The 24,364-nt window shown below is 40.7% G+C and overlaps 1 protein-coding gene across 4 annotated transcripts in view; it reads left to right on the top strand.

The window, feature by feature from the left end:
- RBBP8 (RB binding protein 8, endonuclease) overlaps positions 1-24,364 on the top strand; it is a 45,039-nt gene that overhangs the window by 4,406 nt on the left and 16,269 nt on the right. For 2 of the 4 annotated variants that reach the window (XM_063395506.1, XM_063395489.1), the window contains 6 exons: positions 4,723-4,939; positions 10,149-10,191; positions 12,561-12,656; positions 14,649-14,761; positions 16,294-16,369; positions 19,930-20,099. In XM_063395506.1, coding sequence (XP_063251576.1) covers positions 4,828-4,939; positions 10,149-10,191; positions 12,561-12,656; positions 14,649-14,761; positions 16,294-16,369; positions 19,930-20,099 — 610 coding nt within the window. In that variant the 5' untranslated portion in view covers positions 4,723-4,827. Of the gene's footprint in view, positions 1-1,892; positions 2,112-3,075; positions 3,206-4,722; positions 4,940-10,148; positions 10,192-12,560; positions 12,657-14,648; positions 14,762-16,293; positions 16,370-19,929; positions 20,100-24,364 lie in introns of those variants that run through there. The other 2 variants (XM_063395496.1, XM_063395481.1) reach the window with 2 other exon arrangements.

The following is a 24,364-nucleotide window of genomic DNA, read 5'->3' as shown; positions in this document are numbered from 1 at the left end:
ATTTCAAAACACCTCAAAAATGTAGGAATAGTATTTCAGATCCAGTTTTATTTATGCTGTAGCTCCTTATTTATGATGTTTTCTTGAGACCTGAGTGATATGAGTAATGTAAAAAGAACTAGATGGAACAGCTACTAACAATTATGAAACATCTGAAGACTTAGCTTTTAAAATATTGCTATTAACAATCTAGAAAGTATATGTTTGCAGTACTCTCCCTTCCAAATTGATCGCTATTATGTCTTCTAGTCATGCCACCAAGCTGTCTCTGCAAGAGTTCCTATATGTACCAAAATGGTCCAGTGGAATCATGTGAAGGCAGAATAGTAATAGTGATAAACTGTGTTTTGTTTCTATTTCATCACTAAGAACTACCTAAAATCAAGGGCTTTATCTCATTGCAGACAGCAGGGCTGGTCCCAATGAGTGAAGGAACACTGATCTGCAATTTGGGGGAAAAAAAACTCCAAAACATTGAGAAGTGACAAAAAAGTTCAGCAGCCTTATACTTTACTAATTATATGTGCCTACTGGTTTCCATACTCACATAAAACACAAAAATATGCTTAGGCTGCTCTGCTGTACAGTAAAATGATGAGCCATGGAAACTGTTAAGGTCACGAGGATGGGGGAAGCCCCCCCACATACTAATGTGTTTAAGCCCCAGCAACCAGATTACAAATCCTGGGGCACAGTTTTAACAGCATAACCTTAAAGGCAAGGTCACCTCTGGCACAGTTCTACACCCCAGTGATCCTCTTTACATCTAAACCAGCAAGAATTCTTCCAGGAAGGCAGGGACATTTGTTTCAGTGCAGGCTCTCACACACACTCTTGCTTTTCCAGAGTGTTCTGTGCCTGCTGTCACAATGAACTGTGGCACCAGCCAGGGCCTGGGTTGTCCCCCTGGCTTTCCTCGGCAGCTCTCTGTGGAAACCCCAAGTACTGGGCCAGAGGCGGAGAGGGCTGAGACATCTGGTGATCTCAATGAACAAACATGAGCCAGCAGTGTGCCCAGGCGGCCAATGGCAGAAATAGTGTGGCCAGCAAGATCCTGTACTCGGCACTGGTGAGGCCGTGAGGTTTGGGCCCTCAGTTCAGGAAGGACATTGAAGTGCTGGAGCGTGTCCAGAGAAGGGCAGCAAAGCTGTTAAATGGTCTGGAGCACAGGTCCCCTGAGCATGGCTGAGGGAGCTGCGGGTGTTTCGCCCGGAGGAGGCTCAGGGGTGACCTTCTCGCTCTACGACCACCAGAAAGGAGGCTGTAGTCAAGTGAGGGTCAACCTTTTCTCCCAGAGGCAGCAAGTGTGACAGGACAAAAAGTGGCCTCAGGTTGCTCCAGAGGAGGCTTAGGTTGGACGCTAGGAAGAGTTTCTTCACAGAAATGGTGATTAGACATTGGAATGTGTCATTAGACATTGCAAGGTGGTAGGGTCGCCCTCCCTGGAGACGTTTAACGAAAGACTGGATGTGGCACTTAGTGCCGTGGTCTAGTTGACACGGTGGTGTTTGGTCAAAGGCTGATGATCTCAGGGGTCTTTTCCAACCCAGCTAATCCTGTGATCCTGTGGTCACCCCCGCCACCTGAACTCCGCGACAGCAGCCCGGGCAAGGGGCTCACACCCTCGCACTGCCGCTGTGTCGCGAGAGCAGCGCGGAAGCCTCGCGAGAGCAGCCCGCGCCCCGCCTCCCCGGGCAGGGAGGGCGCTCGCTGCCGGTTTTCATTTTTTCCCGCCGCTGGCGCGCGGAGCCGCCGGGAGCCAACCAGGTAACGGCGCGCGCTCCGCTCATCCTCCGCCGCGGAGCGAGCGCGAGCGCACCGCCCCCGCCCCGCCCCGCCCCGGGGACGGGCCCGCCACGGCCCCTCCGGCCCCGCCACGGCCCTCCGGCCCCGGGTGCCCGCCGGGCGCTTCTCGGGCACTGTCCCGCCCGCCCGAGGGAGCCCCGTTCTCTCCGTCTGGGAGGCTCCCGCCGCTCGGGAGATGCGGCGTGTGGGACATGCCATACCGCTCCTCTGGCGTCCCGGCTGCGGGGTGTGACCCGAGCCTGGCGGGAAGCTCCCAGGTGTCGGTCATGGCAGGATTTCCCAGAGCATCCCGGCGTGTCTTTCGAGTGAGTTTTCCGTGCGGTTTCCGTGCAAGAGGGAAAGGAGAACAAAGTTCACCGCCGGGAAGTACAGGAGAGTTGAGTCTATAGGAGCAGCCGGTGGGTTTTGGTGGGGATCAAGGCGCCGTGTGCTCCCCAGAATCCCGGAGGGGCGGTGTGTCCCCGGCGGAAAGGTGTCAGCACCGATAAGCGGCCTCGGTGCGCTTCTCGGTGCTGATGGACTCCTGGAGGCAATCATTGATGAAGCCGTGGAAAGCTTCACGGTGCCGGAGGGAGTTGATTTGTGGAACAAGAGGGAAATGGACGCTTTTAGGTGGTTCTATGGAAGCGGCAGTCGGCGGGATAGCAGCAAAGCAGGACATCCGGGAGAGGGGCTGGCACTGTGCTTCCACCCCCACCCCCAGGCAGCTTCCCGTGCTGTCCCTGCCTGCAAGTGTCTGTACATCCAGACCTGGCGGGATTTTCCCCTAAGGACTGGAAGGCGCTTTCTTAGGGTGGAGACCAAGCCATCACTTTTACACGTGTGCGGTACTCAGGCCTCTCAAAAGCTGCACTTGAACTCTTCTTGCGGGCCCTGTGTTTCAGGGAGGTTGAACACCTGTAGGAAGCAATGTATAATTTTGAGATCTTGAAGCGGATGAAGCTTGGGAATATGCCTTGCTCTTTTTTTCCTATATGCTGATGTACTAATAGTTTGCAGAAACTTTGAGCGGGTTTTATGCATTTTTTTCCTTGCAGTCATATTGGGGAAAAAAACCCCAAAGCAAACACTACAGACACCATTTGCTGTCTAGAGTCAGATGACTTTTCTGTGGAAATGAGTCATCTAACATACTTAAATCTGAAACAGTAAGTGAAAGCAAGCGGGAGGTTTTCACTGCCCTAGTGCTTGGTAGAGAAAAAGCTTGATTCTGAAGCATTTATTGAAGGTGCAAGGCAAAAGTTTAAAAGCCATTCCTAACGTCACCAGGCAATTAATTCCACAAAGAAGCATTGGCTTAATGTGGCTGCACACAAAGTGAAGCATTTCAACTGCAAAGATGCAAGCAAATTACTTTCGACTTCTGTTGAAGACTTCTGGGAATTGCTAATTTCAAAGGGTAATTTTATTTTCTATTAAGGATTTCTCTGGAGATAACATTTGCTAACTTGAAGCCATATCCTGAAACAGGCACTGAATTTGCTATGGACACAGCAGGTTAAAGCAAATGTGGAACTGCTGGCTGCATTATTATAACATTTAAGTATCCTTATACTATAGAAAACATACAGTTCAAGTGTTTCTGTTGAGAATAATGTTTTGTTCCGTTATTTTTATTCCATTGTAAAGACAGACAGACTGAAAAAAATCATTTAAAACAGTGCATGGAGAGATGAGACAGGAGAGTGGAACCAAAGTCTCCAGGCTCCACACTTGGTTACTCACCACTGGACTGGGGATTTGATTGTGGTGAATCTGGGGGACCAGCTAAACCAGCAGCTGCATTCAGATACTCTAAGTTGTTTGAAGGCTCTCAAGATAGGAAATGCAGCTTCTTGACTAATCATAGGCCTTGTATCATCTAAACTATAACTTATACCTCAAAAATTTGAGAGCAAATTGTTCCTTCCAGTTGGCAGTATAGGCATGGTGGTTTGCTTGCTCAAGTTGCTGCTTTGGGAATAGTACAAAATACCTAGCCTTTTTTTTTTCTTATTTTATATAAGAATTGTATTTTATATTACAAAGTCATAGAGATAGCTATGTCCACCTGGCAATGACAGTCCCCGTTCAAAAGTGTTTTTTTTTTTAATTGACTGCATAAAAATGGGAAAAACTTAGGATGTCCAGTTTCCCACAGAGGGAACTGAAGGACAGAGATTACAGAAGTATTTCAATGTTGGACACCCAGTGCCAGTAGAATTGAAAGTTGCCTTGGCTCAGAGCCGGATCTGAGTACCATGTTTCCCCTGTAGTTTGCCTGAGGGCATCATCTCTGTAAGGAAGCCTTCAAAACAAATGACAATTATGGATAAGATTATCCTAAATTTTGTAGTCAAGCTTCTAAGACAGAGCTGTCTGACCTTGATAGTTCTTCTCAAATATTAATGTTTTAAAGATTTATATTTTTTGTGATTCCTCCCAATTTTTTTTAATTGGGAAATGGGAATAATTCTAATAGAGAGTTATGAAGACTTCAAGGGGATGTGAGCTTTTCTTTGCGAAAGGGTATCATTTGAATCCAAGTTTATATAAAGGATGTATACAGACAAATCCATCTCTGATAAAACTTTTGACAAATGCTTTTGTTGGCAGCTGGATTTTGGTACTAAGGCTTACTTTTGGAAAACAGGAATTCAGTATAACTGTATCTTTAGATAGGAAAAAAAAAACCTCCAAAGTAGTTGAATCTAATTTTAAGTTGATAGCTTTCAAAGGGGATGAAAATTCTGTTAGTTTGTAATTATCTGCAGAAAAATACTTGGCATTGTCCAAGCTTTCAGGGTGGCTGTCAGTATGAAAGTTTATAAATAGATATCCTCAACGAGGATAGACAGCAAACTTTGCATTTCATCTATGGCTACAAGTTATGCTCTGATGAATTTCAATGGAAGTGTTATCATTCTGTTGTTACAGACACCTCTCTTCAGAAACAGTTTCATAACTATGTAATGTAAAATACAAAGTTTAAGAGTGAGCCAGTTCTGCAAGTCAAAGAAGCTGGGAGTAGAAAAAAGCAAGATGAATGCATCTGGAGGAAGCTGTGGGAGCCCCAGTTCTGCAGAACCTGCAGGAGATTTCTTCAAAGAACTGTGGTCCAAACTGAAAGAGTGTCATGATAAAGAAGTACAAGGTAAATCATTGAAGACTGGATTTGTTAAGTTAAAGTTGGTGTTTGTCAGTTACCACAGGAAAACTTTGAAACAAAGTACTCTGCATGGAAATAAATAGATTTTTAATATTTTCAGTTCTAAATAGATGTTTAATGTTTTCAGTTATGCAGAAAGTTGGACCTAGTGATTACAAATGGTCCTTAGAGTTTGACCACCTAAGCCTGGTTTAACAGGATTAAACTATCAACACGTATAAATTATTTGCTAGGTCAGTGAAGACAAAGTAATACAATGTTCTGTAGAGTCTCTGCTTGCCTACAAAATATTTATGTGTTACTTTACCTTTAATGGGTTATGATTCAAATTTCCAAACCATGTTATTCAATGGATTCTTTCCTTTTGCTTTTGGCTTTAGTTGCTCCAGATACATTAAAATCATTTGCATTGTTTATTTCCCCTAACTTGTGCGGAATCACACTGCAGATTAATGTTACTGAAGTGAAAATTATTTCTTCAGATTTTAGTGTTCTAAATTTTCTCAGCAAAATTTATGATGTTTTTATAGGATTATTCTTTCATTATGTGACTTGTAATAACAATTTTATTACAGATGCACTGTTAATGTCTGCTCATTCTTCAGTAAATCAGAAAAGATGAATTATTGCACCATATGTATTGTTACTGTAATATTATTTTACAAGGAGGATTCATAAAATTTGTTCTTTGCTAAAAATATGAAATAAGTTAACATTTTGTTCTGCTAACCTAAAGTCACATCATCCGTTCTTTTGGACAGAATTAAAACAGTATTAGACTCCATCTTCTAACAAGTTTATCGTTATGTATGAAAGTATGTAGTATTTATATTAGACTGGAATAAAAGTGGGTAAGTTTTTGTGATTTAAGAGCTTTAGTCATGCAAGTGGGTCCTTACCCAGCGCATTTCAGTGGCCTCGGTGGTTTCTACCAGCTCAAATACAGTTTCATGGTCTGTCCATTTTGGCCCAGTTATTCCATCTCTTCTTGGTTTCAAAAACTCTTGGAGATTGTTTTATAATTAATAGATGTTACATGCCTCCTGATGAAAGTCTTGATTCAGTAATATGCAACACTTGGCCATGACACTTTGTTGTTGATTATTAAGAAAAAAAAAAAAACCAAACAAGTAAACAATATGGCAACTGGAAAGAAAACTATAGCAGACAGTAGCATTTCTTTACATTAAAATATGAACCACAATTTTATATTGTGTTCCAAAATACACAAAAAATTAACTTTTTTTAATAATTTTTTTAATTGTTGATGGTTCTTTTTGGAGTAGGTGTGATGGCAACTACAGATAAATGTGGAAGTACTGACAGAATGTGATCTGGCAATCTGTGGCATGTCTGAACAACAAAAACTTGACAAACAAAAAGCTCTGATGTAGAGACTTATGTTAAGTGACCCTTTCTCTAGTTTCTTGGGGTGTGCAGCACGTGATTTTCAAGTTTGGGTTTTCTTTATGCAAGCAAGATACTCTTTAGAATGCATGCAGGGTGTGGCCAGGTAATTTTGCCACCAGGCAGTCTTTTTCATGCCTAGCCCTTTGTCAGTATGTCCCACACTGTGTTAGGTAAAATTAGGTCTTCCATGATAACATCAAAGGCATGCCTGAAGGATAGTTAATTTTTTCAGGAGGTGGGGATCCTCTTATAGAAAATGGTACTGGAAGATATTTTAGAAACATCAAACACAGACTTGCCTAGACTTTGCTTGTTTCTGAAGTCTATAAATAAGAATTAAAATTGGCTCATGAGTTTCCAATCTGAATGTCAGCAAAAATTATTTTAAAGGTGGTGGAAGGTGGATTAAGGGAAAGTTAGTAGTTGTTGAAAAAGCTTTTTGCATGTACAGTGCATTAAACACTGAAATGGTGGATTTTTTTTTTTATTTAAAATCCATGAAGAGTAGGATTTATGACACATGAACTTGGCATGGTCAGACACGTTATACAAGTTATACCTATAGAATGTAGACTGAAGAATACTTCAAACTCATGCAGTTTGAAAAGGAATTGAATTTTGTATTGGATTTTGATATTACTGTATTGTCATTTTAATTCAGTTTTGTAATATTTGATATTACAATATTGAATTTTGATATTACTATATTGTAAAGGGTATGTTTTTCCACCATTATGTAAAGAAATCCAACTTCTTGTTCTTTTAAACAGATCACTTCAAAAAAAATCCAAAATTTGGCCTTCTTCAGCCAAATAGCTATTCTTTAACTTAAATCCATTATGAGACAATGGATAGGACACCTCCATCCCATTTTCCAAAGACATTAGGTATGATCAGTGTCAGTTGACTGACTTTTCACGGAGTTCAGAAGTGCTCAACAGCTCAGAATAATGGCCATTAAAACTATTTTCTTTTATTTCTTATCTGTAGGATGTGCAGAATACTTGCATAGTACCCAGAAGATTCAAAGGAATTCAATAATGTTTATAAAAACCGATTTATTTCTAGAGGTGGTAATTCTTACCTCTTGCTTGTAATAATTATATAGAGTCTTGCTGTGTGTGGATCTTACCAAGATGGTTTCTGAGGATTAATTTAAATCTAAGACTCTGTACTAAAAATATATATCAGCATAGAGATGCAAGCAGTGTTTTATGTACAAGAAATAGTTTTTTTAATGAATGCTTACCTCTGAAAAGCAGAAGATACCAATAGAGAAAAAACTGTACTCATGGAAGGAGACAATCTTATGAGTAAAGCAATCTCATTGATAGATTGCTGTAGGAAAGGAAATGGCTGGAAGTTCCTCAAAAGTAAATAATTAGAGAAAATGGAGCTGGAAGGGATTTTAGAAGGTCATCTAGTCCATCTCTATACCCTTGAGGTAGGATTATGTCTGCGTCATTGCTGACAGTCGCTTGTCCAACTTGTTTCAAGAAATCCTCAGTGATAAAGATTCTGCAGTCTTCCAGGCACTGTCAGTTTTAAGGAAGTGCATTTAATGCATTTGAAAATTCATCAGAACAGGAATTACTGTAGCCATTAATTGAAATATTACAGCTGTGCAGTCTAATCAAATAGCAAGTTTCACAAAATAGTGTTTAATTATTAATCTGCCTAATGATAGTTCAAAGAAAGTCTCTGTTTCTTTAATAGGTGTAGAGTGTCATTTACTAATGCACTTACAAGCTTTAGGTAATGCAGATTTATATAGACTACAGCTTGTCTATTCCATTAAAACATTGTGCAAAAGATAAAATTGAATGGGGAAGGGACATAGTGTAGTTCCACGGTTTTATGTGCTCCCTATGTTAAATAAGGAAACTTGAAAAAGCAAAGCTTCTTAAATGAGCCTGCTTAAAAACTCTCAATGCCCTGGAAAAGCAAAAGGAAGAGACTACAGCAGATGCAGTAATTCAAGGCTCTTGGATAAATGGGACAGGTTGGTTTTCTGCCTTCTCATTGCAGTCATTTGAACTACGAAAAAAAATGCAACCTTTAAGTAACTAGTTTAGTTCCTCCTGAATTCAGGTGAGAAGGGAGATAGTGTTACCTGTAGCACAGTGCTGGGCCTTTTGAGCCCTGCCTCTTCAATTGGTTGCTCAGGTTGCCAAAGTTACAATCCTAAATACTTGCAGAACAGACTACCTGTTCATACAGGAGATGCATTGTTGTGCAGCTTCATTCCTTCCGATGGGCGTGGAGCAGCTTTAAAGCGAGCTTTATAGGGGTTCTAATTGCAGATGCCTAATTGACTTGATGAATAGCAACTACTTAAAAAAATAAACCCTCTTTCTGTGCTGATTTGCATGATAGAACATAAAGTCTCACAGGTGCTGAACACTTGGAGATAAAAGAAATCTTGCTGTATTTCCTAAGATATTTTTTTAAGTAGTCTGTCTGCATTTTTAACTCATTGTCTCACTGGCATCTTGTAGCAAGTATGGGTTCACTGAGTCTGTGGCTGGCTTGACATTTTAAGTGGCCTGAGGAATGAACCTTCTCAAGCAATTAATTTTTCCCTTAGAGCTGTTCCTAGTTGAGTGTAGTAGGGGAGAAAAAATAGTCTGTTAGCTGGCTTAACCTACATTTTCTATAGTAAGATGTAGTATTAGCTATGTATTTAGGCTGAAATTCAAAGTTTTCTTACAAGTGTTGTGGTTTTTAAGTTTATCCTGCAATCCTAAATGCATCATGCTTTTGCAAGAGAGCTTACAAGACATCTGGTGTTCAACTTGAAGTTGGTACCAACCTTTCATAGTTAGAAGAAAATAACCATGCTAGGAAATACATAATTTTCTGCTATGATATGAAAGTTTCTCTTGGATTTCTGTTCAAGAAACTGTTCTGTCATTGGGGTCTGATTATTTCTGTTTATTTGGAATAGGAATGGCCAGCTTGTACGTTGGTAATATCACATAAATTTCCATAGCACTGTGTCCTGCTTGTTAAATTGTTTTGTGCTTAAATATCTTCTTGTGTCTGTGCACATACAAATGCATCCAAGACCTTGCAAGCAGATTGGCTGGACACTGTTCTGTCCCCTGGGCTGTCAGCTGGCCACTGCTGCTGAGAACACCGGTTGTATTTGCAAACCTTTTTACTTCTGCTCAGAACATATAGTTAGGAGTGTGGAATTCTTCATGGGAGAAGGGCCACAGATGAAATATCATTCCTCAGTTCACCTTCAGATATTCCAAGAAGTTTTGACTGAGCACATCTCCAAAGAAGGATGTTGTCCTTCCGTGTTTTAAAGCCTTGAATCACATATTTTTAATGTTTTCTTTATGCATTTACACTGTAAAGTATTTCTCAGTTCAGTGATTGGATGCTTTGTTTCAAGTGTAGTATTATGAATTTATGTGCACACAGAACATATTTTATGCTACTTATGTGGGCATAGTCATTGCAAATATATTGATAGTGCTGGCTATTCATGGTGGTTATTTCACAAAGGTGTTTGTTTACTTGTTTAAGTGGAAATCTCTGTGTTTGTTTAAGAAGTCCTTATTTCCTGGAGATCACAATGACTAGATTTGTTTCCAAGATCCTGTAGAACACACTCAAAAAATGCAGAAGGAACCCTTTTCTCTCCAGATTAGTGACATTTTTTTGTCTCTCTTTGCAGGTGACAATGGCAAAAGTGGAGTTAATTTATTGTCTTACTCATTTTTTTTTTAAATCAGAATTCTGTAACATGTAATTTCTTCTTTCTACTTTTCAGGCTTACAGCTGAAAATATCTAAGTTGAAAAAGGAAAGATGCTTGTAAGTACTCATCCTAATGATCTTATTTATTAAAGGAGAGTCAGAGTCCCATTAATGAGCTGCAATTCTTGTAAGATCAATTAAGGTTTCACGGATTCTTCTTTTAGATGTGTAAAAACCTCTGCTTTCTTTAATAATTCAGCTGAAGTCATCTGAAGATGTACAGAGCTCTTTACAGGGTGTGTTATTTCTTAAGTATCATTTATAAATTAAGTCGTTGCTCATTTTTACTCTGAAATGGTGAAATATCTCTTGCTTTTGATATTTGCTTGGTGCTTCATAAGTTGCTTCCGTGTTCTGGAATCTTCAGCTGATCAGTCAGTTTTCTAGATGGGAAATATTATCAGTGCTGTGAGTGAACAAATACCTGACAGGTTAATCTTTATTTGTTGGAATCTTTCTACAACTGCCACATTGTAGATACAGTACTGTTACATAGGAGGTCTTGTTCTCCTTGCTACATCTGAATACCTGAGGTTTAGTATTTCAAACTTGGTAATGAGCTGACAATGAGCACCTTATTTTGTAGCCCACAAAATAAGCATTGGAGCTAATGACTTGTAAACCCTAGGTCAGAGACCGGCCATTATGCAGTGCCTTCATAGCCAAAAATGTCTGTCATGTTTATCAGGTGCACTAGAGTTTTAAGGAAAAAAACCCCAACCAACAGCCTAATTCCTTCTGTCGTTTTACTGTCTTCATGGGGCATTTTACAGGGTTTAGGTGAGAGGTGTGTAGTATTAGTGTACATTTATGTCTTATTTATTATTGCAAATGACTTAATGCCATAGAAGGACTTAGAACTAACTAGAAACAATTTTTAAATTTGCTATTTTAAGTCTCCTGTGAGTGGCATAAGCAGAAGAAAAATGAGGGGATTTTTTGCAGTTCTAGTTTTTTGTTGGAGGGATTTTTTAATGTCCTAAACATCAGAAAAATACAGCCTGCTTTTGTCAGACTTCAAATTTTGCCATGGCCTGGCTGCACTCGGTCAGTGAACTGAGGTAACAGAATTTTAATATTTTGTCCTTCTCAAGTAAAAGTACAAGCCTTAAATGGTTCCTTGTGCTGTTTGCATGTAACTGTTTTATAGGTTGAATATACAGTTGGAATGGCCTATGTGGGTCTGTGTGATAATACAGAAAAATAAAGCATCTATACTTAAATTAAGGATTAATAAAATATGCTTGTGATTGTACACCATAGAAGCTTCCAGCTGTCCCGTTCACTTTGACCCATGATTGCTAGTTTCTTGTACTACTGTAATGCCAGCAATATGAAAATCTGGTTGGCTAAACATATGTTAAAGGGACAGTGCCAGTTTAAAAGTATGTTTGTGAAAAAGAACTGTATCAACAGGTTACTAAATATATTTTCATTTCCTGGTGTGTGTGTGTGTGCTTAACAGCTTTTCATGAGCCAATTTCATGACTTTCACAAATAATCCATCTCAGGCACGCTGAAAACAAACAACTGCTTTAATGGATGTATACAAAGAATTATATGGCAAAAGAAGAGCTGGGAATTTCTCAGAAATTAGTCATTGTCATGTTACACAGATTCAGGCACTTAGCTTTTGCTGAACGTTAATTTCCCTGTGGAAAATAATCATGTGCTTGTCATTCATACCTTGTTTTCATCTTGAAGAGATGTTGTGATCTGATAATAAAACTGAAAGGGAGTTAAAATTGGGAGGTTAACATTACTACTATTCCTTAGCTCTTTTAAGGAGAAAATATTCTTTGTTAATTAATTAGTTCTGGTTTTTAGAGAAGGTATTTTCCATAAAATCATCTGCTTCTGAGGGTTTTGGGAAGAGACTTCTTGTCTTTATTCATATTATGGGAATACATGCTCTATAGAGAATTTCTTCTTGAGGAAGTAAACCTCTAATGGATCTAAAGACTTTATAGAGATTTCCAAACCTAATGTGGTTTGTTACGCTGCAGAATTTACTCACTGATAAGACCAAAATGACCTGATTGTGAAAGTTTCCATTAGATTCCAAACAGCTCCACAACACAGTAAAGTGTAAGAGAAGTGTTTGAGTTTGTTTTCTGAAATTGTTGCTTGAACATTGTTCGCTTTTATGTCTTGACTGTCATCAATTCTAGTTTTTACCTGAACAGAAATCAGGTATAACAGATCACCTGTATTATGAATTAGAAACTAGCTGCATCTTTCCTCTGTCATTTGTAAATTATCATTAATCAGAAACACTAGCTTTGGTTATCTTCAACTTAATATTTGTGCTATGATAACCACTTTTCCCAAGGATATGAATGAAACATGCCAGAGAAAATTCTCTAGTGAAAAAGGAATTACTGCAATTTAAAGCTAGAGCTAATTTTTCCTCTTTTTGTTTTCAGGGATGCAGAGAGGCTTGAAGAGTTCTATACCAAGAACCAACAGCTCAGAGAACAGCAAAAAGCACTTCATGACACTATCAAGGTTTTAGAAGACAGGTGAAGTAATGTCTTCTGGCTTTTGAGTTTGCTGTATTTTACTCTTACAGAGTAGTTCTGGATACTTTGCAAGTTGAGCTTATTGTGTTTTAGTGTGGGATTACTGATTTATTTTTTTTTTTTGTGAGCCAGTCATTTTCTAATGCCATCCAAATAGTGTGTTACAGAGAAAGGTGTAGAATTTGCATTTTTCTGACTGAAGAACAATCAATAAATATATAACGTATATACTTATTTATCTCATCTGTATAACTAAACATAAAATCAATAATGTATATAAATAAACAACAATTTGTTATATTATTGTTTTTGAAGTGCTTACCTTGTTTAGTTAAGATCAACAAAAGCTAGAATAGAGCAGTTTGGGAGGCAAACAGACATTTTAAGTTTCATTCCTTTGTATCCATCTTTGTATAGTTAAATTTTATATTGATCAAGATGTAATACAAGTACAAAACCCAAAGGCTATAGTATGTTGTGAAACCAATGAAATAACTCATTAGGAAATATTTCAGACTTGAGGGAGTCTTTTTTACCAATTGCCTGTTTTACCTAAATTTGGTCACAGGTTCCATCTGTTACCTTAATTTGTCTTAGGTGTTCTCCTCACCTTTTGATCCGTTCTGCCTTTTCCTTATTTGTTCCTGTTTAATGTGGTACAGCAAAACAAAACTAATAGACATGAAATTACAGTGAAGTTTTTCACCTTTAGAAACTATACCTGTTTTGGAAATGCATGTTAAATTTGCTGTTAATGGGCTCTCAGAAGCTTTCTGGGCACAGGAGATCATTACACAGTGAATGGTTTTCCACTTCCTGCGTTACCTCAAATTTTAAAGCTGTGATACTCCTACTTTCAACTCCATTTCTCTGTAAGAGGCATTAGGGATAAGCTTGTAGCCATGCAGGTAATAAACTTTCATACTATATAAGTAAAGAGGTATTCATGGTGTGGATGGACTTTTCTAATTCCTTAGCAGATTAATTACTCACATTGTGAAAAACAAAAGAAGTATTTCAACTGATTTAATATAAGGAGATTGTACTTCTCTGTTTGTTACATGTTCGGATTAGTTAGTATGAAGAGGCATTTCAGTGTTTTAGTCTTGCCATAATTCCACAACATTAAAACACCATTAAACCAGTATGGCTTTTACTTCCAGTGTTCAGCTGAGAAATTGGAAATTTGCATAGCTTGTTTAGTTGGGATTTTTTTAATGCTTGATGTAGTAGCAGCAGCAATGCAGAACTTTTGACTAACTGATTTCTTATTTAGCAGGCAAAAGAGAGTCTGGTTTTCACTTTGGTAATACTGTTAGGTTTTTGCTCTGTACCAGAAATAAATACATTTCATTTATCACCTATAAAATGAATACATATTTCATTGCATGAATGAATGTGTCAGGTAAGATGGAGTGATTCTAAGTAGTCCTTTTCTGATCATGGATGTGTTTTAAACAGCTAATTAAACCATTAGAGACAGTGGAGTCAATGCCTTTCATGAACTTTTGGGTCCATTCAAATTACTATTTGTCCTTTTTATTTGATTATTTTCTTCATGACAGTACATGTCCTTCTTAGATGAAGTAGTAATTGTTTACTGAAGTGATTTGCTTATTTGTATTTTCTTGAATGAACTTTACTTAAAATGAACGGTGATTTATATCTGACAGTATTCTTAGTAGGATGTCTCATAAAGGGTTTCAGTGGCAAGGTGTAGCATGCTCCACTTTATTAAATAAAGTTGTTTTAGAAGTATCCAGTACCTACAGTCATTTATGCAAATGTTAGAGCACACAGTATTAGATCATTCAGAAATCTCAAAGCATTGCTATGTGAACATATAAAACCACAGTACTTAGTGGTGTTCTGCATAGCTGTCACAAGTTTTCTGGCTTTCATTGTTCAAAAGGTCTGTTAAACATTGGTATCTGCTTCATGCATGGCAATATTTTTTTAACAGAGGGACCTTTTTCTCTCATTTTGTTGCAGATTAAGAGCGGGGTTATGTGATCGTTGTGCTGTAACCGAAGAACATATGAGAAAAAAACAGCAAGAGTTTGAAAATATCCGGCAGCAAAATCTCAAACTTATTACTGAGCTTAGTAAGTTTAATCTCCAAGTCTGAAGACAAAACATGCTATTTTCTAAACTAGTTCTCCAGTAATTCTTGTAACTTGATATAATATATATGTGGTGTGTTTAGTAAGCCCAAAAAGTTCAGTCAGGGGATACTTAACTGTACAGTCTGAAAATATGTAACATACCAGTGACTAGTCATTTGACCCACCTTCTTAGATTGAAGTGCTGATACTGAAAGTGAACTGACGTGGAAAATCTTACAATGTAAAGTAGCTACTTTAGATAAAATGTGACTGCTTCTGTTTATTCCTACAGCTAGAATGATGGCCAGCTTTCCTAAGAAAACCCTGACTTCAAAAGGAACTGGTGATTGCAAAGTATCAAGTTCAGACAGAACTGGATCCAGCTTGTGTCCTGTAGCTGGTCTTGGTCTTAAACTGCAGTAAACCCATAACTGTCATATAACCAACTGAGGCCACAAAAAATTATACCAGGCAGCTTGTAGCCAGCTCATTTTGAAATCAAGAAATAAAACATGTGAATCAAATCAAACTGTTTGTTCCAGGTGATGCACAAGCAGGACACAAATATGTTCATAAAGAGAGTTAGGAAAGATTGGTTATATAAAGCATAGAATAGTACAGGACAGAATTTTAAAATGTTAATGGTATCTTTACCATTATTTATTTTGTATCATTTAATTGTCTTGCTTGGTCAAGAGCAAGCAGACATTAAATGAGATTTAAAATATGAAAAATGCCAGACAAAAAATAGCTTTTTGGTACTTAATTAAATTATGGAAATATTAGGTTCTGTGCTAATACAAAACACATCAGTGTTTCAAGGACTTTTAATATGGGCACTTACATAAAAATATTCTGAGTTCTGAGTTTAATGATGAACAGCAAACAGGGTACAGCGAATCTCTGTATATAGCTCTGAACCTTAAAAATCAAGGTGACACCTATTAGGTACAAATCTTGAACTGTGACATGACAGTAGGCTCCCATGGATGTGGGTTGAAACCTATATAAGAATGAAAAGGATCAGTTGAGGAATCCAGAGGCAGAATAACAACAAAATAAAATCAAGAACATAAAAATTAAAGTGAACATAAGAATTGGAAGCTATCACTATATTAGTTTGAGACAGCTTGGAAGAAAGGCTTAATGGTTGCTTTAGTGGCTAAAACCAAATTCAAATTGCTTTATATTTCATAGGTTACCTTTAGCCTAGGGAAGCAATTTTATCCATGGAGACAAGATAGCAATTCACTTATCTTTACAATACAGTCTCTTATGTATACATGGACAAAAGTAACTAGTGATTGTGTAGAACTAATGTAGTGATACAGTATTGTACCACCTCTGCCTTTTCTAACATGTCATTTTACTACTTCAATGACTAGCTTGAAACTTCATTTTTGTAAACTGTAGAGAAAGGGGTATGGTATTACATTTTACAATTAGTTCTGTTTCCTTAAAGGACCTGATGAGATTATCATGCTAACATGTATGCATTGATTTTTTTAAAATATTTTTTCTATAAATTTCAGTGAATGAAAAAAACAACTTACAGGATGAGAATAAAAAGTTGACTGAACAGTTCCAGCAATTACAGAAGGAGCTAGAGTAAGTTTTGGGTTGTTTTTGTTATTTCCCCATTCCTCAGTAGAAATGTCTGGGAGTATAAATATCAGCTTTTAAGTCTTTAAATCTTGTTTCTTCTTTCTGATAGATAGACTGTGAAAAGATAGCCTACTGTTACTATAACAACCTAAGCCCAGTTTCCTTCTATTGTGCACATTTTTATTTTCATTTAAGTGTGTGCATCTTGTTTTAAACTGGGAGAAGTAAATTTATTGTAGAAATGTTGCTTGACTCCTGCTCACGGTGTATAGCAAAGCCATACATCTCATACTTTTATTTCTTGGTTGCCTCTCTACCATCTGTTTCCTCTAGGCTAAGACTTAAGAAAAATAGTTATTTAGATAGTCAAAAAGTCCCAGGATCTTGCAATACATTTAAAAAACAAACATTATAATTTTGCAATTTTAAAACAAAAATACTATAGTAAGTTTGGAAAATAAGACATAAAATTATGAGCTGCAAATTGACGGTGAGATTTTAATCTGATATAGTAAGAATGTGCCATGTAGTCTCAGGGTTGTTGTTGTTTCCCTGAGATTCTCCTTGGGGTTGCTGGTCCCCAAGGTAATAAGGGTTCCCCCAAGGTTGCTGTTCCCTGGGAGTTTCCCCTGGGTTGCTGTTCCCAGGGGTAATAAGGTTTTCAGTCTTCTCTTTGCCCTGGGTGTTTCACACCGAAGCCAGAGACGACAAGTTGAGTCCAGCAGTTCGTGTTATCAAGGCTGTTTATTCTTAATTATCTATCAGTTCTTGTCCAGCTTTGCAAGGCGTCCCCAGCAGTGCAGGACACGCGGCAGACTGGACGGATCAGAGAGCCCCGTACCTTATGTACAGTACCCCTGACCCAACCACTGTCCGAGATGTATTTTGTATTTACAAAATATCACCAATGCCTATTACCTATACTAACATGTCAGTTCTACTCTAAGCCAATCTCTAAAACCCAACTCAGCACAAGATGGGGGACGAGAGCAAGAACAAGGAGGACAGGGGCCACTCCCCAATTCCTCCATCTTGTCTCTTCAGCCCCATATGCTAAGAATCCTAATTTCTGTATTTATATTCTATAATAAACCATCCACTACTTATTTTAAATTCTTAGGATTTGTGATTCTTCCTGCATGTGAGTGTTCTCTCCCATGGACAGGAATCAGAATCAGTGTCCTCCTGGGATCTGTGTGGGTCTAACTGACCCCCCTGTACAGATCCCAGACCCCCCTGTCCGGTCTCCAAACCCTCCTGTACAGTCTTCAAATCCTCCAGGGCAGCCAGAGGAATATCCTGGACTCCAACAATGTAGTGTTGTGGTTAATCTGTGAATGTGGTGTACTGTGCAATGCAGAGGCAGTGATCCTTACTTGTGGTCTGACATCATCTGAAACTTAACCTCACTTTTGCCTATCAGTGACTAAGTTGTGTACATGCCTGGGAGAAATGGGACAGGATGTGTGGGCTTGATAGGGAAGGTTTTTTATGCAGGTGGTTTATTTCTTGTCCCTGTCAGAATTCAACTTCAGTAGGGAGTAAAACAACTAGAGTTCAGTTCAGAAAGTTATTTGCTCTGCATGTTAGGTGATTGTTCAAATAAGTGCAGAGTTAGGTGGATAAACAGTAATTTACAAGGATGGTACTGCCGTTTTAATACAGTCACTGCATTGGTTGTTTTGGTTGAGCTATAGTCATGGTACTTCATTTAGAATTAGCAATTTAAATTGATGTAATATCACATCATAGGTGCAGAGTAGCAGATTGTTTCTAGTGCATGATATGAAATTAGATTTTTGCAGTCATGTGTATTTTTGTAACCAGGTTATAATATTAGGGATAAAAATCTGAAAGTTCTCCATAGAAGTGAAATCAGTGAAAGTGTAGAAGAATTGTATTATCTGATCCTTTATGACATTGGGGTTTCATTATGCATGGGTGGAAACAGCAAGGAAATTTCTGCAAAAACCTCTTCTGGGGTCTCCGATAAATCCATGATTCAGAAATTTTTTGTTACATAGTTATGATGTACGGTATGTATGGCAGCTATTTCATTTGATTTTTTTTTTTATGATGGTATATAGAAACTGCATCTGGGTTTGTATAGAAGTAAGGTGCAGAAAAATATATTTTTAGTAGGTTAATTTGTCAAAAAAGGCCACAAGTGCCAGTAAATTTAAAGAGAACTCTTAACAGCTAACTTAAATTTGCAAAGTAAATTGATGAATATATTGTTCTGTTGTTTATTTTTTGTGTCTTAAGATATTGCTAGTAGATAATACAGTTTTCCAGTGCTTTCTTTGTAAGTGTGCTAGAAAAGAGGAATTGCAAAATCACACAATAGGATTCGTCAAGACTTGAGAACATCAGTGCATCAGTATTTGTCATTAAGTGTTCAAAGTTAGTAGTGGTAAAAAGCCTTACTGCAAAAATGCTTTTTGTCTCAAGCCAGGCAGCTGTTTAAGGTTTTCCATTATCTTATTTTATATAAGATTTTGTGGTTCAGCTTCAATGCAAGCAAAAATTTATCTGTATTTCCTCTTCTTCCCTTGGATCATAAACTTATATCCTTCTCTTTATAGTTAAGAAATGATCTTTTGGCCCTTGTTTTCTCTTGAGAATTGTAAAGGAAAGTAGAACTGCAGGAAGATGACCAAGTAGGCCGAGTTAGATTTCTGTGTGCTTTTCTTTTACTGCCTCTTCCACATGTCACTGCCATCACCATAGGGCAGATAGCCCCTTGTGAAGTACTCAACAAACTATTTAAATTCGAAGATCCAAACTCAGTCCTTTTTTGTTGTTATTTTGTCACTATGTCTAGATAGAGTTTTTGGAGAGAAAAGACACAGTTATTTGTTACTCTAATTTTTGTATACTGACTCTCCAACAGGCTGCTAGAGCTGACAGTGTGAGAGAAGGTAAACTTCATAACTCATCTTGTATTTTACATTACTTGCTTTACATGCTTTTTTACATTATTCCAGTATACAGTATTTAAGACAGTATTTCCAGATCACTGAATATATTCAGAATTGGAAAGGACCCAAGAAGGATCGTCAAGTCCAACTCTTAAGTGAATGGCCCATCCAGGGATTGAACTCAGAATCCTGGTGTTATCCAGCACCAACTGAGCCAATCTCAGGGTCATAAACTATGAAGATATACAGGGATTTCCATACAGGGGAAGAGACAGTGATCCTTTCATTTCAGCATTCTTTTGTTAAAGAAGCACCTGCTTCAGAGGACAAGCTGTAACCTCTATTGTGCCTAGCTTCTCCGAGCCTTTTTCAGGGCTTCCATAGTGCAGTTGTATGTTGAATTTGAATGTGAAGAGTGAGGGTTGTATGCTGTTCTTGGGCTTGATGGAGCAATGGTTAATCTTTTGTTAGATGTATCTAAAAACTGGGTTGAGAATTACCTTTTTACAGTGTAATGTTACTGAGGCAGCTGTATTTCCAGAACTGTTGTGTTCTTGACCTGTGATTGTCCTGCTTGCTGAAGTGAGAACTCTTCATCTTGCTGACTTGGGGTTTTATTTTACCACCTGATTTGGTCTCCAGGGCGCAAAAGCAGCAAGCAGTGGAGGCAGAAGAAGGAGTCATTCCAGATTCTCCAGTTCTAACATCTTCATTTTCTGTGGTTAATCGTATGAGAAGAAAAAAAGAGAATAGGCATGTCCGATATACAGAACATACACCCCCAGATATGGAACTTAGGGAAACCAACAGTGGTAAGACTATTTTTATTTTGCTTTTTTGTAATTAATTAAGGGCTAAAGAGAGATGCTGTATAAACTTGGTTGCAAAGGGCAAAATCTAAAAAAAAACCCACCTTGTGCTTTTTTTTTGCTTTGCTTTTTCTCTTTTTGTGTGATAATGTGTGAGTCCAGGGGAAAAAAGTCTATAGTATCACCGTGGAGGCCCAACCAGGAACACAGACTGGGGACACAGATCTGGGTGCAACAAGAGCAGCAGGGCAGAAGACCTGCCCTTAGTTTATTTTTCCATTATATATCTGTGGCAAGGTGACCATGGATTGGAGAAGGGTATCGCCACCTCTCCTGTCACATTGGTCCAGGAGGCTGTCATTCAACCTCCCCTTGTCTTGGAGAAAGTATTCATAACATTGCCAATATTTACAAAACATGGTCCTGTGTTTACAATTCACCAGCGTGAGAAACTGCACGTTTCTCCTTTAATATGAACGCTCAGCAAACCAGGAAAATTCATGGCAACATCTCACCCTTTTAAGTATATTAAAAAGAAAACAAAAAAAGAAAAATGAACAATTCTATGACAGGAAAAAAGAAAGAAAAAAAAACCTGTATAAAGTTCACCGACCTTCATTTAGGTGACGGTGTGAGGGCTACATGTTGGTCTGATTCTGCCTTTGCTACCCAGGGTTTCACCCTGAACCCCTTGCAATAACCTGCTCAAAATATCTCGAGCATAGTCTAACATAATTCAACCAACACCCTCATATTTTTAAATTTTTATAAGATACAAGGGAATATACAGTGCAAAAGGCAGGAGCATTCCAAGAAAAATTTTACCACTCAGTTGAAAATTCTGAACCTCAAAAGTTCTGTCCCAAAACCACAACCCCCAAACAACGTGCCCTTTCCCCACAGAGGTCACAATGGCTACCATACATAAAACTGAGCCGTAGCAAACAATTCCTTTGAGTCCATGATTAACAGTCCGCTGGCTCTCAGCATCACACTGCTTCAGTCAGTCCTTGTCCAGCAGCTCCACAGGATCCAAAGTCTCTATGGAGGCCATATAGGAAAAGAGAGGATGCCAGTCCGTGTCCATGTCAATCAGATCTCGAAGAGGCTTCTGTGATGGGTGGCACTAGGGTGGCACAGGGTGCACAAGGTTTCAGGATCAAACAGGATCAGTCCAATGCACCTGAGGCAGCTCAGCAGACTTTCAGCGGCCACCTCCATGGCAAAGATCCCAGAACCTGAGGATAGAGAACTTAAAAAACACAAATTGAGCAATTGACTTTTTCTCAAAGAATGCATGCAACATAGGATGTGGACGTAGAAACCCACTGCAAGGTCCAAGGAAAACTGACCATAGCTATGTGGCAACATCAACACTTCCTACACTTGAGATGATGGCTGTACACCAGCCAGAGAATTTTGCTCTTGTTCTAGAGCTTGGGAAACTGTTTCGTCCCCCTGACGTCTTCGTCTTTTTCTTCGCCTCCGAGTTTTCGGGCTTGGCGTGGGCTCAGCATGACCCACTGCTTTGCATGTTTCTGCAGTATGGTCTGGACCCACACCTTGTGCGCAGAAAAACAAGGGAGTCACTTTCTGTGCCTCCTTTTCCTGTTCTCCACTAGGCTGAATATCTGCCTGTGTCTCATGTCCATCATTCTGCCTCTTTTCTGCCGGCTGTGAAGCAGCTGTTGGGGTAATCACCATAGAATCACAGGTGTTTAGAACTGCACAGGTCTGGACCATCTCCAGGATATTAGAAGTCTCCGGAATGGTTTCCAGGAGCCTCTGGCAAGCCAAATTAGCATGGTTTCTTGCCAATTGCTCCAATAGTATCATTCTTAAGGTGCTATCCTCAACTCTCACCTCTATAAAATTCATCAGACGCACTATAAGTCGATGAAAAGGTTCACCTGGCTTCTGTGCTATATCTGAGAAGTCTTGCTTTGGGGAGAAGGATAACTTGGTTTTTATCAATGCAGATATCCCTATGTATCTGCACGATTCTAAGACAGTGCGAGAAAGGCCAGTTTGCACATCAGGGCAAGCATATTGACTCCTCCCCATAAGTAGGTCAACTCCGACCCCAAACAAGGGATCATCTCGAGGCAGGTGGCTATTTTCGACAGCCATTTGTCCAGCTAGGAATTTCCAATTTCTTTCAAAGGTAGAAACCTGTTGAGGTTCAAGCATCATTGTTGCAAGACCTCTTATTACATAAGGAAAGATCAGATTCTCAAATTCTGCACTGATCCATTGAATTGCCTCAGTGAAGCTTATATTATCTTCTGCCACGTCCCTTGATAAGGGAAGCGGGACTGCCCATGATGGGTCATCATGGCTATGATGCTGCGGACCCACGTCCACAGGTCCCTGAACTGGCTCGGGCAAAGCTGCATCTTCAGGCAGCAGCTCTCTTAGGTCAGCAGCCTGGTTCACCTGGGATGCAGAACTAAAAGCCTCATCCGATTTCACGACAGGGAAAGCGTGCACATCAGACAACGCTTTTGCCCCGTTATCATCTCCCACAGCCGACCCGGCCCCGTAGGGGGGGTGGGCGGGGGACAGTGACTCGCTCAGACTCCTCTCTGAGCGGGGGGGCGATTGTCGCGCTGGGCAGGGAGGCGTGGCCGACGGGCCACAGCCTTCAGCTCCTGCCCGGCCAGCCGATGGGTCGGTGGCCAGGTCGGCGGCAGCAGCGGCAGCCGAGAGCCCCTCCCGCTCGGTGCGGGGGGGCATTCCCCGAGCGGCAGGGAGGGGGCATGCGGCGGGGCCGCGCGGCGGCGCGGGGGGGCTGTCCATCGCGGGGGGCCCCGCAGCAGCGGGCAGCGTTGCGCCCAGCCCTCCCCCCGCGGCGCCGAACCGGCACCGGACGCGTGGGGCGGGGCGCGGCGCGGCGGGCGGCGGCGGCGGCTCCGCTGCGGGCACCGCACGGACCGCCGGCGGCGGCGACCCCGCGCACAGCATTTGGCGCGGCGGGGGGACGGGGCAAGGAGGGGCCGTCCCCGCCGCTCTCGCCTGCCGAATCCTGCGCGGAGCAGGTCGCGGCGGGGCGGGGCGGGCCGGGGAGGCGGCGGCAGGGGGCCCCCCCGGCTCCCCGCAGGGGGCCCGAGGCCAGGCGGCTCCGCGCGGCAGCTGCAGGGCGGACCCCGCAGCGGTGGCGGGCAGCGGGGGGGTCGCCGCGGCACGGCGGCCCGGGGCGGCGCGGGCGATCCCCCGCGCTCGGCGTGGGACCCGATGCCGAGCGCTCCGCCCCCTCGGCACCCCAGCTCCCCGCCCGGCAAACCGCGCGGGGAGCGGACCGAAAAACGCTTCCCCGCCCTTCCAAAAACCCCGCTGGGCGCGCCCAACCCCCGACATGGGGGTGGGGGTCTCCTGCATCGGCTCCAACCCTGCATCAGAGCAATCCTCGTCAGAAGCGACGGAGCTCACAGGGGAGCCAGTCCTGCTTCCTGTCGAAAGCCCAGAATCAACTTCAAAGTCCTCTCCAGCCTCTTTTAGAAGTGGGAAGACTGTTGTCCATGCCCGTAAAAGAGTGCCTGCCTTAGAGTTTCCGTCAAGGACGGCAGAGAAAAGGCTTTTTCCCAGGGTTCTCCATGGGCCAATATAAAGTGCCTTTTCAGCAGTATAAAAAATTCCAAGTTTCTTTCCCCAGCTAAGCAGTTCTCTCACGTGTTTCCTGGTTAAGTCAGCGTCACAGGACAACAAAAAGGAATGGAGCAGTTCCATCATCAATCGTTCCTCTGAGAACATCGTGGGTTTCTTCTTTTTGCAGCTGTAGAAGGCAGAATTTTTTTTTTCTTCTTTTTTCTTTCCTCACTAGCTTGCAACTTGACCACGTATAGGCGCCAGTTATCACCGTGGAGGCCCAACCAGGAACACAGACTGGGGACACAGATCTGGGTTCAACAACAGCAGCAGGGCAGAAGACCTGCCCTTAGTTTATTTTTCCATTATATATCTGTGGCAAGGTGACCATGGATTGGAGAAGGGTATCGCCACCTCTCCTGTCACATTGGTCCAGGAGGCTGTCATTCAACCTCCCCTTGTCTTGGAGAAAGTATTCATAACATTGCCAATATTTACAAAACATGGTCCTGTGTTTACAATTCACCAGCGTGAGAAACTGCACGTTTCTCCTTTAATATGAACGCTCAGCAAACCAGGAAAATTCATGGCAACACTATAGCAGTAACTGTTACATCAGTGATATGCTCAGAACTTATCTCAACCTTCTACTTTTATTCCTGCACATGCACATGCAAATGTAA

This window comes from Prinia subflava, chromosome 1 (assembly GCF_021018805.1).
Source record: "Prinia subflava isolate CZ2003 ecotype Zambia chromosome 1, Cam_Psub_1.2, whole genome shotgun sequence".
Taxonomy (NCBI): Eukaryota; Metazoa; Chordata; class Aves; order Passeriformes; family Cisticolidae; genus Prinia; species Prinia subflava.
The sequence above is the reverse complement of the archived record's forward strand: the minus strand, read 5'-3'. Positions and strand labels throughout refer to the sequence as shown.